Source organism: Lycorma delicatula, chromosome 4, assembly GCF_047948215.1.
Source record: "Lycorma delicatula isolate Av1 chromosome 4, ASM4794821v1, whole genome shotgun sequence".
NCBI lineage: Eukaryota > Metazoa > Arthropoda > Insecta > Hemiptera > Fulgoridae > Lycorma > Lycorma delicatula.
In genome coordinates, this window is record NC_134458.1 from 53,139,711 (window position 1) to 53,156,718 (window position 17,008).

The following is a 17,008-nucleotide window of genomic DNA, read 5'->3' on the forward strand; positions in this document are numbered from 1 at the left end:
TTGTTAACATTGTAAAGTCAGTCATAATATGCTAAATTCTATGATTAGAGAGTGCAGGATGACTTACTGATATATAACTTACTTTTTTAATAATGAAAAAGTATCAACAAGCTCTTTATTGCACACTACTGATCTACTACTCTTACATAAAAACTGTTGTTTCATCCTTTGATAACAGCAATACTACCCCTGTTTTTGTCATCTGTGAGACTTTGAAGATGAAAACTACCATTTGCCATTTACATGAACTCTTGGCACATGTTGAAGGGCTAATGTCTCTAGCTGGAGTCAGGAGTCTGAGAACTTCATAGCAGTTAACTACGTTTTCAAATCAACAAACTGTTGAAAAGGTAAGAGTATTTTTGTCACTGTTACAGCTACTTCTATTATCATAAAAACTGTTTATAGTGGTAATATAGTATTCATGAATTTTGTGTGAAGATAATAAAATAAAGAAATATAATAATTTTGGTTAATCCTAATTAAGTGCTACTGTTATCAGGACTCTGGATTAATTTTCCTGATGATTACATTTTCATTTGATTTTTCTTGTAGTTGTTCATTATCTTAAGCTGTAAAAACATGACAATTGTTAGGTTCTGAACAAAATTTATATTTTTACATTATCAAACTATGGCTGTTTTTATCATTTTCATAGCTGATATTTTCAAAAATCTTAAAAATTTGTAATTAAGTTATTTTATTATATTTACTATAGTTTATCGCAAACTTGTTACATTATTCATTAGTAAGGGTGATGGCTGGTAATTTAATTTTAGTTTTATTACATGGTAATTTTTAGTTAAAATAATAGTATACCTGCAAATCCAAGTTTTCTTGCAACATCAGCAGCAGTTGATCCCTTTTCTTGATTCAACTTAGAAACAACAGTATCTGCAGGATGAGACACAATAGCACAGAAAACTCCAGCAATATATCCTGCAGCAAATGTTACTACTAATTGTTCACCTTTTGTACACTGATCTCTTGGTTTAGGAACTACATACCTGAAAAATATTTATTATAGATGTAAAAAACTATGAATACAATTTTTATGAATTGATTGTTGCAAGACTGAAATGCAATCTCTACAGTACAAGTATATTTCACCTCTTTCATTTAAAATTAAAACAATATCATGACACTTATTTGCACGTATTTGTGAAACATAATTATACCCAAATCATTCAACCATGAACAATTAAATTTTAAATGCAATACAACTCGTGTACAAATTTGGCTTGCATAAAGGAAAAATCTTATCTCAAATGTTTCATTTTTCACAAAATAGTATTATTATTTTTTTATTTTTTTTATTTTATGTTGATAATGTTATCAAATGACACACCATAATCCTTACGCAGAACAGTCAAGTTAGAAATTATAAAAAAAAATTAATAAAATATCAAAGATTTTTTTAAGGGTCCATAAATATTTATAGTTTTAGAAACTAACAAGTTTAGACAAAGATCATATTGCAGGGATTGAAAAGAGTGAAAAACAGATATTTTTGACAGATTGCTTAAAAACTTAGTTAAACAAAATGATTTTGTAACTTTTTTTGCAGGATTTTATCGTGATAAATCAGAAGTAATTGAATAAAATCCCTTGGCAATTCTTTTTAAATTATTGTTTTCAAGTTATTCTCAAAACACTAGATATATAAAATATTGAGTTTCTGCTTAGAGGTGAAGAAATTATAGAACTTTGTACTGCCATATCTCAGTTAATTTTTATTTTATCAGGTTAGTAAAAAAATTAAAAAAATGTTTACAATAATAAAAGATCCTTTTACAATTAAATTTATTTACCATCTTTTTGAACACAAAATTATCTGCAAAAAATGTTCAAAGTTTGTTGCTTAATCAATTTTTTTTTGTTTATTGTACATTTTTTACTCTTATGTTAACATTCTTACAGTTATTTACAATAGCCAAATAAATGTAAAAAAAAGATCTTCCCATGCTCCAATTTCTTTATCATTCATAAAAAATACTAAAATAAATTTTTGTTTTATCTTGTACCAATTTCAACAGTATAATAGGAATTTATAATTACAAAAGACATTTTTCATTTTATAAAAAACTTTCTGTTTTTTGACTTCCAACCTCACCACCCATTATATAATCTTTCACATTTTAATTTTTTGTAGTTTTTTTTATAAAGCATTCATAAAAACAAAAATGCATATGCTAAATTAAGTAAACAGAGATGATACTTTCTTAAACTTGGTAATCTCTGGGAGCTTAGTAATTAATGTTTTTGTTAATTAGAATGAATCTTCATTCTCATAATTGTTGTGGTACCACATGAGAGATGCCTATTATCATCTTCCCTATGATACAGTAAAACAGTTATAATAGATTGTAAGCTATCACGCTATGAGCATTAAAGCTTTATTGATAGCCTTGTTTTTGAGTTAAGGTTAGTAAATACTGCTCTAAAATCAATTAATGGCATATTAAAACTTAATGGAGCAAAATTGGTGATTTTTTATTAAATTTTACTTGAAAAACTGAATAAGAATGGGTCTCAGAATTGTATCTCCAGTAGTTTCAAAGAAAATTGTAAAATCTAAAAATTCTAGACGAAAGGCAAGCTTTTCGGGGGTTTGGCATAAATTTGTTCTGTTAAATTACTGATAACCTTATAAAACTTCAAAACAAAATTTCTAGGGAATTTAATTCTATGAAAATTCATAAAATCAAAGTCAATTTTATAATAAAAATTTTCATTGAAAACAACACAAAAATAAAATCTTGAAGATCTTGCACTACAAATGATGAGTTAAAAGACTGGTCTAATTCTTTCAAAATTGTATGGTAATTAAATCATTTTTTGTAATGGAAAATTTTCTGAATTTTTTTGTTTGATTTAGAGTAAAAATAAAGCTCTAAAACTTGTATTTTGCTTTTTATTGGCTTCAATTATACCCGGCCGTTTATTTTTAGCAACTTGACATAGCTGCGTAATCGTAAAATTACCCCCTCCAAAACGAGGAGTACGCATGCGTTGTAACAAAGGACAAAAATTTTGCTACAGAGGCGGTACAGTCGTAGTCGTAATTATTGATAAGAGCTTCCCTGATAAGTGTGGTATAGCCTGCGATGTAAAATTATGCTATTCCTTTGACTTGAAAATAAAAATACTTTTTTGTAGACCTAGTAATAAATTACTTATATAATTACGAAAAATAAAATTTAATTTCTTACTTTTTACGGCAATCTACATCACATTTATATTTCTACATTTAAAAATCGCAGTTTTAAAAACATATCGTACAACATCCTGACCCCGAAGGGGAAGATCCCGCCATATGACGATTCCGGTCGCCACGCAACCCCCTCCGTACCTAGCCCTAATGGGCTAGATGGACAGAGGTTATCTTCTGAACTCGCAGACTGAATAACAACTCTCGGTTAACAGCTTGGCCTCGGTTAGGATGCCACAAATGACATTTCCATAGGTGTAAGAACGTACTATCAATAAACATAAAACAAACCGATGACAGAGGTATAAAACATGAAAGGAATCATTTAGTATGCCACACCACGGACACAAATCCTAATCAGCCAGGCCGAAACGAACCAACCTATCCCTAAAAGCACTATGGCCCGAAAGAAACTGAGTTACACACTTGTTAGGAGACGCCCAAGAAGCGCCCCGCAGACTCCTCACATCAGGAAAATGACCATCCGTGTAACGCTCATCAGCCGTCTCATCCAACTTAGCCTGCCACAATTGAAATCCATCATTCTCAATCTCTCTAATTCTAGCAGAAGTTAGTTGACCCAACTTCTTTACGAATTAGTTTTGTTGGCACTCAAGAGAGAGAAACATCAATAGGCTTTACTCCAGCAATTACCAGGACAGCCTCACGAGAAATATTACGGTAACCACCTGTCACCGTTAATAACAAAAGGCGCTGGGCCCTCAACAAAATACCCCGATAAATTTTAGCCTATCCGCCCAAACAGGGGCTGCAAACAACATAATTTCCTGTCACACACACTTATAGAGGATACACATAGTCTTAAAATTCAGACCCCCAATCCGGATTAACCACACGTCAAAAACAGCATCTTCCGTCCCCTTACCAGGACAAAAGCCATACTGATCCTCCATCAATAACCGTTGTGATGTCAATCTCTCATTAATACGAAGATATACTATCTTCTCGAAGACCTTACCAATAACAGGCAATAACGTAAAAGACCGATATGAGGAACTACTGGGATCTTTGCTATCACCCTTAAACAACAGTTTAAATATTCCCCTTTTCCAACAAATTGGAAAATAGCCCGCAAATAACATTTTGTTAAATACTTTAGTGAATATTCCCACATTAACGTTCACTGAATGAACAAGGACCTTCACCGTTATTCCACCAAAGCCAGGAGTTTTACCTCTGCCAAAGCTACAGATTATCTCACTCACCTCCGTCTCGGTAACGTCTGAAGAAAAAACATCCACGCGATGAGATGCAACATCGTTTCGAACACGACGATGATAAGTAGTTTCTACAGCTAAATCATCGTCGGGCAAAAGATCATCTAACAAAGTAAATAGGATCTCAGTTTTATCCGAGATCACTCCTTACCTGATCGAGAGAGCGGACAATAGAATGTTCTTCTTTCGTTTATGCCCTAACACTCGATAAACAACACACCACGAGTCTTTGTTACCTTGTTCCTGAACAAAGGAACGCCAAGAATTATGTTTGGACTGCCTTACCTTGTGATAATAACAACATTTGAGATCCTTTACCTCGAATCCAAATCTGCTTGCCGCTTGGGATCACTTTCAGTTTGAGAGGACCTCCGTAAATGGGGAACAGATGACTTCAGCTCAGTAAGTTCTCGCGTCCACCAAGGAGCCCCCCTCACCCGACCCGAGTGGCGGGGAATGGAACGCTCAGCGGCATCAATGAAAGCCACCGATAACCGACCTGCCAGGTTCTCAAGATCAAGACCCCTGTCCAAGACACGAGGGCATGGACTCCCATGCAGCCGTGACGTGTGGCGGAATCTCGAAGATAGTAGTAATTGAAAGTAAATATCACGCGGGACTCTGCGGTGGAGCTGAGTGGGCGTAGGGTAGTCCACCTCTCCCTAGTAGATCAGACCGGAGTCCATAATGAAACCAAGTCAGGGGTATGAACTGAAGTTGAGTTCACTAAGGGAACTAGGAATAAATTTCGTTGTCGCGAATAAAATTTTTGGTGGTATGTTATTATTCAATTGCCTAGAATTTATGAGACATTTACACGCGAATTGGCTCTATAAAATTTAAAACCAAGCACGAGGTTCGTGCTTCCGCGAACTCGGTTAGCTAGTTCAAAGGGCAATGATGTAGAACATTCAAGATGTCCGGATGAGGCCTGCAGCGAAGGCAAAAGCTGAGTTTATAAATGACTAATGTAAATGTCAATCAAGACATTTACACCAGTGGCATCCCAACGAGTCCTGGCTTATTACTATGAGATGTAAAAGTTAGAGGGCGAAAGACGACTCCCGTCAAAGCCCATCAGGGCTAGGAACGGCGGGGGTAGTGTATCTTCCCCTACCGGATTGTGATGTCCAAACACGGAGCTTAGCCGAAACAACTGTGACAAACCTCCGCCAGTTGGCTTTCCTGCGCAGAAAACGCCCCTGCTGAATTGGGAAATTACATCTATAACCATCACTCAGGCCACCAATGATCTCGAAGACAATAAGGCGATGGTCGCTAGAGCAATCATCGAAAACCTAACATAAACACATGCGGGAATGTATCTTCCCACCGCGATATCAATATTGGTGCCGGCAAATTTCCTCCTACTGTCTTCATACCAGCGTATGTTGGCAGCTCACCAAAAAATTAAAAACCTCTAAAGTTATTTTGGACGACAAAATCTTCAACGCTTCACCATCGGTATAGCCACATAAGAGATTTATCATTAACATCAGCACCAAAAACAATAGAACTATGCTTTGAAAACTGAAGAATTTCGTCCCAGACTTCAAGTTGACGTTCAGCAGGGTTCCGATACTGAAAATAAGAATTTACAATATATAGAGTTCCGTATATCAACCTTAACAACAACATGATTATTGTTAGAGAGCTGCCGCGAGAAGACACAACTTATTTCTCTTCTGCACAAAACAGCGGACATGCTGTCAGAATAACAATAAAATCGCTTCCATCCGCAAAACCCGGCAGATCACCAGATGTAATATACAGATACTACAACAAAACAACATCTAGCTTACGATAAGGCCGCTACTTCTATCTCGATTTGAATAATATAAGCACCTTTCGCATTCTAATGACCGAAACTAACCATCAAGAGAATTAAAATTCATCTTGACAGCTTTAAATATGATCCACACTCCTTGCTATCTACAGAGTACTTGTCATATTTCCTCAACCTTTTATAATTTATACACGATGGAGGATCAGCCCTTTTGGGACAGTCCTCTCCCTTATGTCCTTCCTCACAGCAGTGGGCACAGATAACCGGTAGATCACAGAACTTAGCCCTGTACTATACCAACAACACCGCTGAACATCGACGGACTCCTTAACTCTGCCAGAAGCAAAATCGATGAACAAGCCTCCCTTTAGCGCGGAAGGTCTCCAACAATGAAGGACTCACCTCAAGCAACCCGTGGTAGCGCTCTACATTACGCCTATCCGTTTTAAATAAAAACCAACACTCGGACTTAAATGTAGCCTCGTATAACTGGTTGTTCTGCTCTCTAATGAGAGACATCACCCCATCCTTAGCTAGACCCCGGTCAATGTCGTAAATTACCATTCTCGGACGTCTCTTTCTTTTTCGATCGGCTCTCATGTCGCTTTTCTCAACCTTTAACGAGTCCGATATAATTTTTACTGTTTCCTTGTTATCAATCATCACAACAAGCTCCTTCTTAGTTTCTCTTATGCTTCGAATTCTCAGGTTCGACCTCTTTGATCGAAGAACGACTTGAAATTCGTCTCTGATCTCTTTACTAGTCTTGGTATGTTCATCTTTCATTTTAATGAATAGAACCTCTGGTTACTTTCGAGACAAACTGGCCTTTCGCTTATCCTTGATGACATCTGCATAGAGTTTCCGCTGGGCCTTAGAAGGCTCAGTAACTGGCAAAGGAAGAGTCTCGTTAACCACCACTTCCTTTACCTGGACTGGCTTAGAAGCCAACGCCTCGTATTCTTCTGCCAATGCAGACATAAAAGCTTTTAATTGTGGGGTCAATTTTGACCTTGCACTAGCTGAGGAACTTCTGGAATTCTCCAGAAAGGCCATCAACTGCTCAAACTGCCCACTAAAAACCCTCATCAAAGGCATACAACTACCAGGCTTACCTTTTCATTTCAGAAAATCAGCCACAACATCTTCCTTTACTCGGGTGGAAGTCCCTGCCTGACTTTCTTCATCACCGAGAAGGCTGACGAATCGTCAGTTCTTACCTCAGCGACCTCAACAACCCTAACCCGCTTGGGCTTGGATTGCTTCTTAGATTTGCCTTCCAACATTGCCTACTGAAGAAATAAAAATCTAACGAAGCTCGCTATCTACTAACTGAAATGGGCGAACCCACAAATGTGACAACTGTCAGTAGCGAGCCACGGACAGCCGGAGGCCTATAAATCCTCCTGTCTCTCGCACCTGTTAGCCGCTGTTGGATAGGCTGTGCAAGAACTTGGCTAAGTAAGCAATCATACAATACCACATATTACAGTCACATACCCAAGGGCATAAACAAATCAACAGTCGTTGCCATTCCTTCGCCATGCACCTTTACAACCTGAACAAATAGTTTTAAAGAGCACTCGATGAGGCGGGTGCACGTGTAAATCAGACCCAGATACGAGTCCACAAAAAATACAAATGATGAGACTTGTTAAAATGCAAATTTGTTATGCGGATGTTGCAAAAACTGTAAAATAACCAATTTTTCAACAGTAGTGGCGGTACACACTCAACCACTAGATCCAACGATAGCTAAAAAAAGCTCAATGCAACAACAGAACTTTGACGTATAGGAGACCAAAGCTTTACATACCGTACAACAGTAAAATGATTAATTAAATTTAACGGTTTAATGTTACACAATGTTGTGGTGTATAGTAATTTAAAAATTGATAATTTCATGAGCAGCCCATTTTTATAGAACGAATAGAACTTACTTCGATCAGTCGCTGTTAGTGATCATTTCAACTCTCGACATCTGTTCATTTCATTCTGTGAATTAGTAGTGTCGGATTCATAATCACTATCCTCTAGTAAATTCACACAAACTGTCAATTACTTTATCTAGGAGGCCTTCTGCTTGTATATAATCATTTTCAATTGTTATGACATGATTACACTTCGATTCCCATTGTTTTTTAAATATTATTCTTAACTTTTTTTCGCATAAACGAGCCGCGTCATTAGTGTTGAAAGTAACATCTCTGCTTCCAACCCAAAATTTTAAATCGGACTAAATTAATTCAATGAGTTCAGCTCGGGGTGGTACGGCGACACTCAGCGTGGTGTGCCCTTTTTCTGCCAGCAACCTATCTATTTGAAATGTCTTATGTCTCGGTATATGAAGTTGTACTAATTCATACGATCCATTTTTCAACATGCCTTGTCAAAATGGTATTTTCATTTTTGTCAAATATTCTTTCATTACAGCTTTTGTACACGATAATGTAGAAGCTTTATTATGAAAATAAGCATTATCCACCACAAAAACACTTTTAGGTGGTAAATTTAGAATTAAGTTTTCTTTTAACAACCGTTCATAATTATCAAAATTCATATCATGATAATCACCGGTTGTCTGATTTGATTTATGTACTAACGATGCATTTGGAAAAAACCATTTATACTCTCTGCATGGATTATAATTAATCTCTGGCCCTTTAATATAGGAGCAGTAAAACATTCAGGTGAGTTGTCATGCCAGTTTTTTGGTTCGGTGTGGTTATTATGAATGTAAGTCTCGTCAGTGTAAATAATAGGTCTATTTTCTCGGCAGAATGGAATGCAAAGTTGGCGGGAGTTTATAGATTCTCCCTACGGATCGCAGAACCTGGACAGTGTCCCTTGCTGCTGGATGATTCTATCGGGCGTGTTTTTTAAGGTTAATTTTAAGTGACGGGTCTAATTTTTCAATTTTTGTCTTATTTAATATTTTGTGTTTTTAAGGACGGATTTAATTGCATTCCAATCCGTTTTAAACCAGTTTTCTCGGCGGTATCGTTTTAAAATAGTTAAGTTTGTATGCACTTTAAGTGCATGTCGTGTGTTTCAATTAACATTTTACGGTTATTTTTTGGTTTTACCCAATTAAATCCTAGCTCTTTCAAAATTTTATTAAGACTTTTTTCCCTCCCTGAAAATTAATAAATTCTAAAACTGGTAACAGATTTTTCTTAAAGTGTGTACAATCTTTTGTTAAACGTAAAAATGAGGTACTGTACGTCTGATTACGCATTTGTTGAAGTCGTCGATGTCCGTTATTCGTTTTGCTACGTTGTTTTTTTTACCTGGAGTACTAAAAGATGTATTTTTGTTTTCATCAACTTCTTTTGACTCTTTTATTATTCTACTAATGGATTGTTTTGAAATACCAGTGGATTGCGGACACGCGTTCACGAACTTTGTTTACATCTATTACATATATTCCGACTTCTGCTTCTTTCTTCCTAAACTCATATACGTATATTTGCCACTATTTCTCTAGCTTGACTACGACGAAGAGTTTTATGGAGTATGATAGATTATTTAGGGGTTATATCTAAAATTTGATATTAATAGAATACATTTATGTAATAAAATACACAATATAAACACAATTACACGGTTATTTGCGTCTCACTTCTTGTGCTGACTGTACAAGCACGACGTTGACAGCACGAACCCAGTTACGGAATGAAATGTGCACGCGCTACTACTGCTAGCATCTAACGAACGCCTTAAAGCAAACTGTCCGTAGCTTCACGCCGGGTGTCCGTCTAAAATCGAGTTACCAGAAACGAACAGCCAAGGTAAACATGAATTTTCTTAAAATTAAATTCTCTACAAATTATATTTGGTTATTGGTAAATTACAACAAGCCTTTTCGACTACAAGTTTTTAGATTTTACAGAAATTTTTTTCAAAAACCACTGGAAATATTGTCCTGGGGCCCATTTTTTTTTTTTCAATTTTTCACGTAAGATAGCATTATTTGACCTTTAGATCAGAAAAATATTTTGCTAGCCATAACTTGAAAACAAAACATTTCCAGACCTATCTTTAAAAACCCACCGGGTTGGTCTAGTGGTGAACGCGTCTTCCCAAATCAGCTGATTTGGAAGTCGAGAGTTCCAGCGTTTAAGTCCTAGTAAAGCCAGTTATTTTTACACGGATTTGAATACTAGATCGTGGATACCGGTGTTCTTTGGTGGTTGGGTTTCAATTAACCACACATCTCAGGAACGGTCGAACTGAGAATGTACAAGACTAAACTTCATTTACACTCATACATATCATCCTCATTCATCCTCTCAAGTATTATCTAAACGGTAGTGACCGGAGGCTAAACAGGAAAAAGAAAAAAAGAAAAAGACCTATCTTTAAAAGCACTTTTTTCATCATTTTTTATGAGAGAATATGGTTATAGAATGTGGTAGAACTTTCTAAAACCATAGAGGTATATATTTTTGTAATAATTTAGTTTTTCTGTTAATGTTGGTCAATATATTTTTAATATCATTAAGCATTTCCACTTTATGATACAATTTTCTTATTTTTTTCCACAGTATTGTTAGCAGAAATCTCATATTCAGTTAAATTTTAATTATCACACCTTTAAAATTAAATTCAAAACGTGTTCTCATTGGTACTATCATCACCCTTTTTTTTTATTCTTTTTTAGATTGTTTTTCAACCTATCCATGTAAATGTCTTACAATAAAATGATAAAAATTTACTTACATTTCAAGAACCAATGTATTCTGAAAATGATTTTAATATTCGTTGTGTATGATATTGCAGTTGTTAAACTTTACTACTATTTCTGTTTAAATAAGTAGTTCGGTGATATGTCATTTTTTTAATAATTAGTTTTTTATAATTTTTATTTTTTAATATAAAAATTTTATCTCGCTTCCTTATCTCTTTTCCTTTATGTAAATTAATGTATTTATGTAACGTTAATTTTATAATCTATATATTTTTGTTTTAATTATGTCAGTCGTATTGGATAAATTTGGTTATCGATTTCCCAATTTCTGTAATGCTGCATTTTCAAAAAAAAGTTATACTTAACTTAAAATTTTCTATTTTTCATAAACTTTCCTTATGAATTCAATCTACAAAAATTTTTAAGATAATGATGTAATAACAAAAGGATGAAGCGCATAAGCTAACAACTTATGCGGCACCTTAAAAACAAACCGTTCAGTACTGTCCTTGAAATAGGCATAAACTGAACAGTTTATCAGAGAATAGGATTTAACTGAATGATTTATTTTTAAAGTAATTTTTTTTAATGTTTTAAACAGCCAAATGTCAACGATGCACATATTATGAAAGTAGGAATTGTGTATGAACATTTTGCAGGAACTAACCGTAAGTTGTTGATTATTCAAATAGCAGCACACAATAACAGATGAGATGGTGATTCTCATGACATTTTCAATACTAGTATAGAAATTTTGATCTTTTCTTTTTACAGACAGCATTTTTAAATTTACTGCCTTTTCAACTGTGCTGTTGCCACGGATTTAACATTCCTTACACTTCTTACTCTGGCCCCTAGTAAATTCATTTTATTCCCTATCATCAATCACAGTTTTTTTTTTAAATTATATTTAGTGCATTATGATACATTTTCCTGACAGGATAACTGCTTGCATTAATTAATGTATCAGAAAATTAAATAATAATACTGATCTTTTTCATAAAATAATACGTAATAATGTAGAATTCATGTCTCCTCAATGAATTTATGCATATTAAAGTAAATAGTTATATAGTATTGTAAATATAATACTTTTTGTAACTTTGATTACTTACATAAATAATAAAATGTTAAAAATTTAAGATGGTTAAAATAAATTTAATACAAGTAAAATAAAATTATAAAAACTTAATGTTAGTAAAATAAAAAAGAGATAAATGAAATTAAAATCAAAATAATAGCTTGAGCTAGTGATTGTGCTGTTGAACTTAATATAATGCATACTTCTTAGAATTCCAAAAACCGTGCTTACACTTTCAGTTATAGAAAATTCTCCCAATTAACAGGAAAGTTACGAAGTTATCAGTGAGATGTCAAAGTGAATGGATGTGTCTCTGTGGAGCTCTGTTATTTTTTGTTGTTATTTCATCGGTTCCTGGATAATTTAGACTTATGGTTTTATGCCAATAAATTAGCTCTTAATGCTTTAAAAACCAAATATCTAATTTTTACTTTATCGTCTGCTTCCAGCTTATTAACTCCATAATATACCACGATGTTTACTGTGCTCATATTAAATTACAATGTGACTGTTCAGTCATACCTCCGGTAAATTTTATTAAATACTTAGGGTTGATGGTAGATGACAAATTATCATGGAATTTGTATATACTGAGTTTGAAGAGATGTTTTTTTTATACACATTAAACGATTTTATCATATAAGAAAGTTTTTCCAGCGTATATTATAAATATTCATAAATGTCTTTGTTTCCCATTAGATCTTTTCTCGCGTATAAGGTGCTTCTATTTTTTTATTTTTTTACAAAAGAACTGATAATATTGGGATAGTGATAGCTAAGAGTGAAAGCTATTATATAACTTTTTTCTTCTTCCCTTTTTTGAAACCTCTCGTGGAGCATTACCTCTAACAGGGGAAGTATACAGCCATCAGATGCTGGTATGCGGAGTGCCCGCTACCTCATTGCGCGAGGACGATCCCCACACGGTCGGGAGGCCCTCTAAGCGCTCAGCCGCGAGTCTGTTCAACCCGCGGCTGTCGACTGAATTCAACCTTCCAGCGTCGAATTCCTTGTCGAGCTTCTCCAAGCCATGTAATCCGTCATTCACTTTCTTAACAAAGTCCTCTATGTCCTTCCATTCAAGGGGTCCTCTCATCATAATTCTCTGAGTGTCTTCCAGATTAAACATGATCTCTACGCCCAAGGCATCCAGCGTCTCTTGGCGTTCGTTCTCAAATCGTGTGCAACTAAAATAAACATGTAGAGGGGTCTCCTCCTCAGCACATGTGGGACAAAGATCCGAGTGGTCCAAACAGAATCTGTACAAGTAAGCTCTATAAACTCTATGGCCCGCTAGGAACTGCGTTAAAGAGTAACCCAGCGAGCCATGAGTTCTTCAGTACCAGCTTCTAATATCACCGAAAACTCGGTGCTCCGCCGCCCTTTCGTCCCCTCGTCACACCTGCTTTGCCAGATTCCTAACAACTCCTCTTCAATATCAGCATTCTTCTCTTATCGGCAGGAGATAGAGATCCCAATGCCCGGAGTCTCTTCCTTTGCTCAATCAGCAGGTCTATAGGTAAAAGGCCGGCCAAGACCTCGGCCGCCTCCTTAAAAACTGCACGATAAGCGCAGATTATACGTAAACACCATCTCCTCTGTGAAGCCTCAAGTCATCCTAAATATTTCGCGTACTTAGTGACGCTCCCCCACAATTCAGCCCCGTAAAAAATCGTGGCGTATGCAACTCCCGCCAGCAGTCTTCTTCGCAACTGGGTCGGGCCACCGCAGTTGGGTAGCCACCGCAGCCGCCTCGATGGCCTGTGTTCCAAACCGGAGCCTCGTGTCGACCCAGACCCCGAGGTATTTAATCGCAGGTCTGGATTCAATCCGTCTTCCCGTCAAAGTAAGTCTCATCTTCGGGCGTCTCTTGGCGAAAGAAATTCCCAACATCTCTGTTTTATCAGTGGCAAGCGTGAGGCCCACCCCCGCCATCCTCTCTTTGATGGCTTGATAAACATCGCATATCTTAACGATAGCCTCGCGAACTGTGTCAACCTCCACTGCCAAAGCGAGGTCATCCGCGTAGAGAGTCGGTCCGAGGACCGATCCCTGCAGTATTTATATGTATAGATTACGCTCAATTTTTGTTCCATCTTTCAGGCAGCAAACAAGCCTACGCCCAGTTAGATATGACTTGATCATCTGTCGTGGTACAGCAGAATCCCGCACTCCACTAGCAACCTCATTATAGCAACGTGAGAAATACAGTTGAATGCATTTCTCACGTCAAGACAAGCACGCACATCGCCCTTCGGTTCCTCCTTACAGCTTCCTCCACAACCTGGCACACAGCGCCCACCGCATCAATGGCGGACCTCCCCTTCCAGAAGCCGTATTGGCTGGCGGAGAGTTCGCTCACCCTCTCCACCACGTCGGATATTCTGCGTTGAATACGCTCCAACACTTTCGCTAGGGCGTCTATCATGGACAGCGGCCGGTACGAGGAGGGCAACGCCGGGTCCCTCCCCGGTTTGAGGACTAACACCAGCCGCTGGTGTAAAAGGGAGGACTAACTCTTGTGTAAAAGGGAGGTGGAATCTCCATCGTCCCCGTCGTCAGTCATTATCTCTTTTCCGTCCGGAAAAAGGCCATTGATTATGCCCCGTACTTCTTGAGCGTCCTGCTTAGCAGGGACCCTGGGTCTCATCCTCCTTTTCACCAATATAGTGTATGATCTGCCTCTACCTCCGCAATTACCTCATTTCATGCTTTCCGTTTAGCCTCTCAAATGTATGATACAAGGTCCTTCTTGTATTGGGCCATACATATATCCCTCAGGAGAGGGAAACGAGCCCTAGTCATTTTCCTTCTGGCCGTTAGACACGCCCGGTATCTTTTCGGCAATCCACCAATACACCAATAGATGGGAGGTCGCCCCTTTCTAATATGTCTCCTAGGGAGTCCGCCGCAGGCCATTTCTAACGAGGCCACTAGTCTGGTAACCTTCACTTCCGCTGAGACTGACTGAGGCTAGTGATCACTTCCAGACAGGCCTTCCCACACCTTCCACTCACAGAAACGCGGGGCCAGTTCAGAACTTACAAACGTAAGATCGACCATAGATCCAGTTGCGCCTCTCCTGAAGGTATTGATACCGCCCTCGTTCAGGCAAACCAAATGCAAAGTAGCAGCTGTATCCGCAAGGATCCTTCCTCTGATGTCCATCCTGACAGAACCCCAACCCGTAGAACAGGAGTTGAAGTCTCCGGCCAGAAGTGCAGAACAGTGCGTAAGAATGTCTCTGGCCAAAGCAGTTAGTGCCTCCTGAAATCTTTCGATCGTAATATTCAGCGACATATAGCACGAAGATAAGAAGATGCTGCCGACTCTCGCACGAACGAAGTTTCTATCGAGATGGACATCACGTACAGATACGCTACCACTAAGCCACAAAGCCGACCCCCTCGACCCTGGATAGCAGCCACCCGAGTCGAGGGCGGGTGTAATAGGTCATTTGCCAGCCTAGCGAGATTCAGATTAATCTGGATGACCTTCATTTTCGTGCGGATGTGCAGCCGCTCCTCCCAATCTGTTGTATAACTAGGCAGACTTCTGGAGGAAGTAGAGCAGTTCCAAGGCCTTATCGTACTTTGTTTCAATAAATTTTTCTTTCTCCAATGCGGTACCTAAGTTCTTTAATTTTCTGCCTCGTAATGTAAGAAATGCCTGTAAGCTGAATCAATTTAAATTTAATTTAAAGGAGGTGGATTTTCTCCTTGACAATTGATAAGGTGGAAGCATTGTAGACAGAGGTGATTTACTCTAAATGAAACAGTTGTCAATTATAAATTTTAATGGGACCTTAATATACTTGTGTGTGTGTGTACTTGTATGTTTGTGTGTGTGTGTGTGTGTGTGTGTGTGTGTGCGTGTGTGTGTGTGTGTGTGTGTGTGTGTGTGTGTGTGTGTGCGTGTGTGTGTGTGTGTGTGTGTGCGTGTGTATGCGCATGAGAGAGAGAGAGAGAGATAACTGAAGAAAATGTGGTTGTTGGGAATTACAGTTTTTTTATTTTAATGTATTTTTTCTAATTATAATTGTTGATACTTCTGCCTATGGTCAAAGTTTTGCTTTGTAGGTAGTATATTTTCATATGCAACTACAGTATTATCTTTATCAATAGCAGGGTACTAAATTTACCGACATTGTAAATTGATTAAATATCAGTGAGTGCATAATTAATTAATTAAGAGCTTTATATTTTATATAATGCATTGTTTTCTATCACTTCTGTATTTTTTTTATATGGATTCATGTTGTAATTGATATATTAAAAATAAATAAAGATTGTAATTAAAATTCCTCCTGCTCAATGGAGAAAACGTTTTGTAAGTATTTTGCTCCATTGAAAAGACACAGAATTTTTTTAAAAATGTGTCAATCAAAATGTAATGTTACCTGCAAGCAACACTTATTTATTTTTCATTAATAACAGGTTATTATTCTCAGTAAATTATAGATTTCCTCAGTTGTACATTATCTGTCTTCTGATGTAACTTACAGTTTCTTCAAAACTTTAAAGTAAAAATAATAAATGTTGTTAATCATTTAACACTTTGGCTCAGATCATATAAATTTAATTAGTAAACAAAATTATTATTTACCTGTACAAAAGCTCAATTGTTTTCTCAAAGCAAGCAAATTTCATCATCGTGTATGGGATCTGTCTCATCCATAAAGGCACTAAACTTTTGTAGAATCCGTTTAATCCTTCTGCTTTATACATAATAGGCATAGCTTCTCGTAATGTTGAAACAAAACCAGGTTGTGTTTGAATTTTAACCTGCACAAGAAAATTTAACTCTTCATTAAGATTTAAATATTGCATTAATGAAATTCAAACATACAAAACTACAGTGTTTGCAAAGCTTAGAAGAAATTATAGAGTTTATAGAATATATGTTGTCAATTATATCTTCTTAATATTTAATTACACAGGCATGAATATAGTGAATTACAAAGTGGAGAGAATCATTTGTTACTTGAGTATTTTGGATAGTC

General features: G+C 36.7%; 1 protein-coding gene across 1 annotated transcript in view; it reads right to left on the reverse strand.

Moving 5' to 3' along the window:
- The window catches only part of LOC142323396 (solute carrier family 25 member 3-like), a 32,609-nt gene that overhangs the window by 1,150 nt on the left and 14,451 nt on the right, over positions 1–17,008 (reverse strand). The window contains exons 5-6 of the mRNA XM_075362964.1: positions 16,612–16,790; positions 820–1,007 (exon numbers count right to left, since the gene is read on the reverse strand). Coding sequence (XP_075219079.1) covers positions 820–1,007; positions 16,612–16,790 — 367 coding nt within the window. The remainder of the gene's footprint in view (positions 1–819; positions 1,008–16,611; positions 16,791–17,008) is intronic.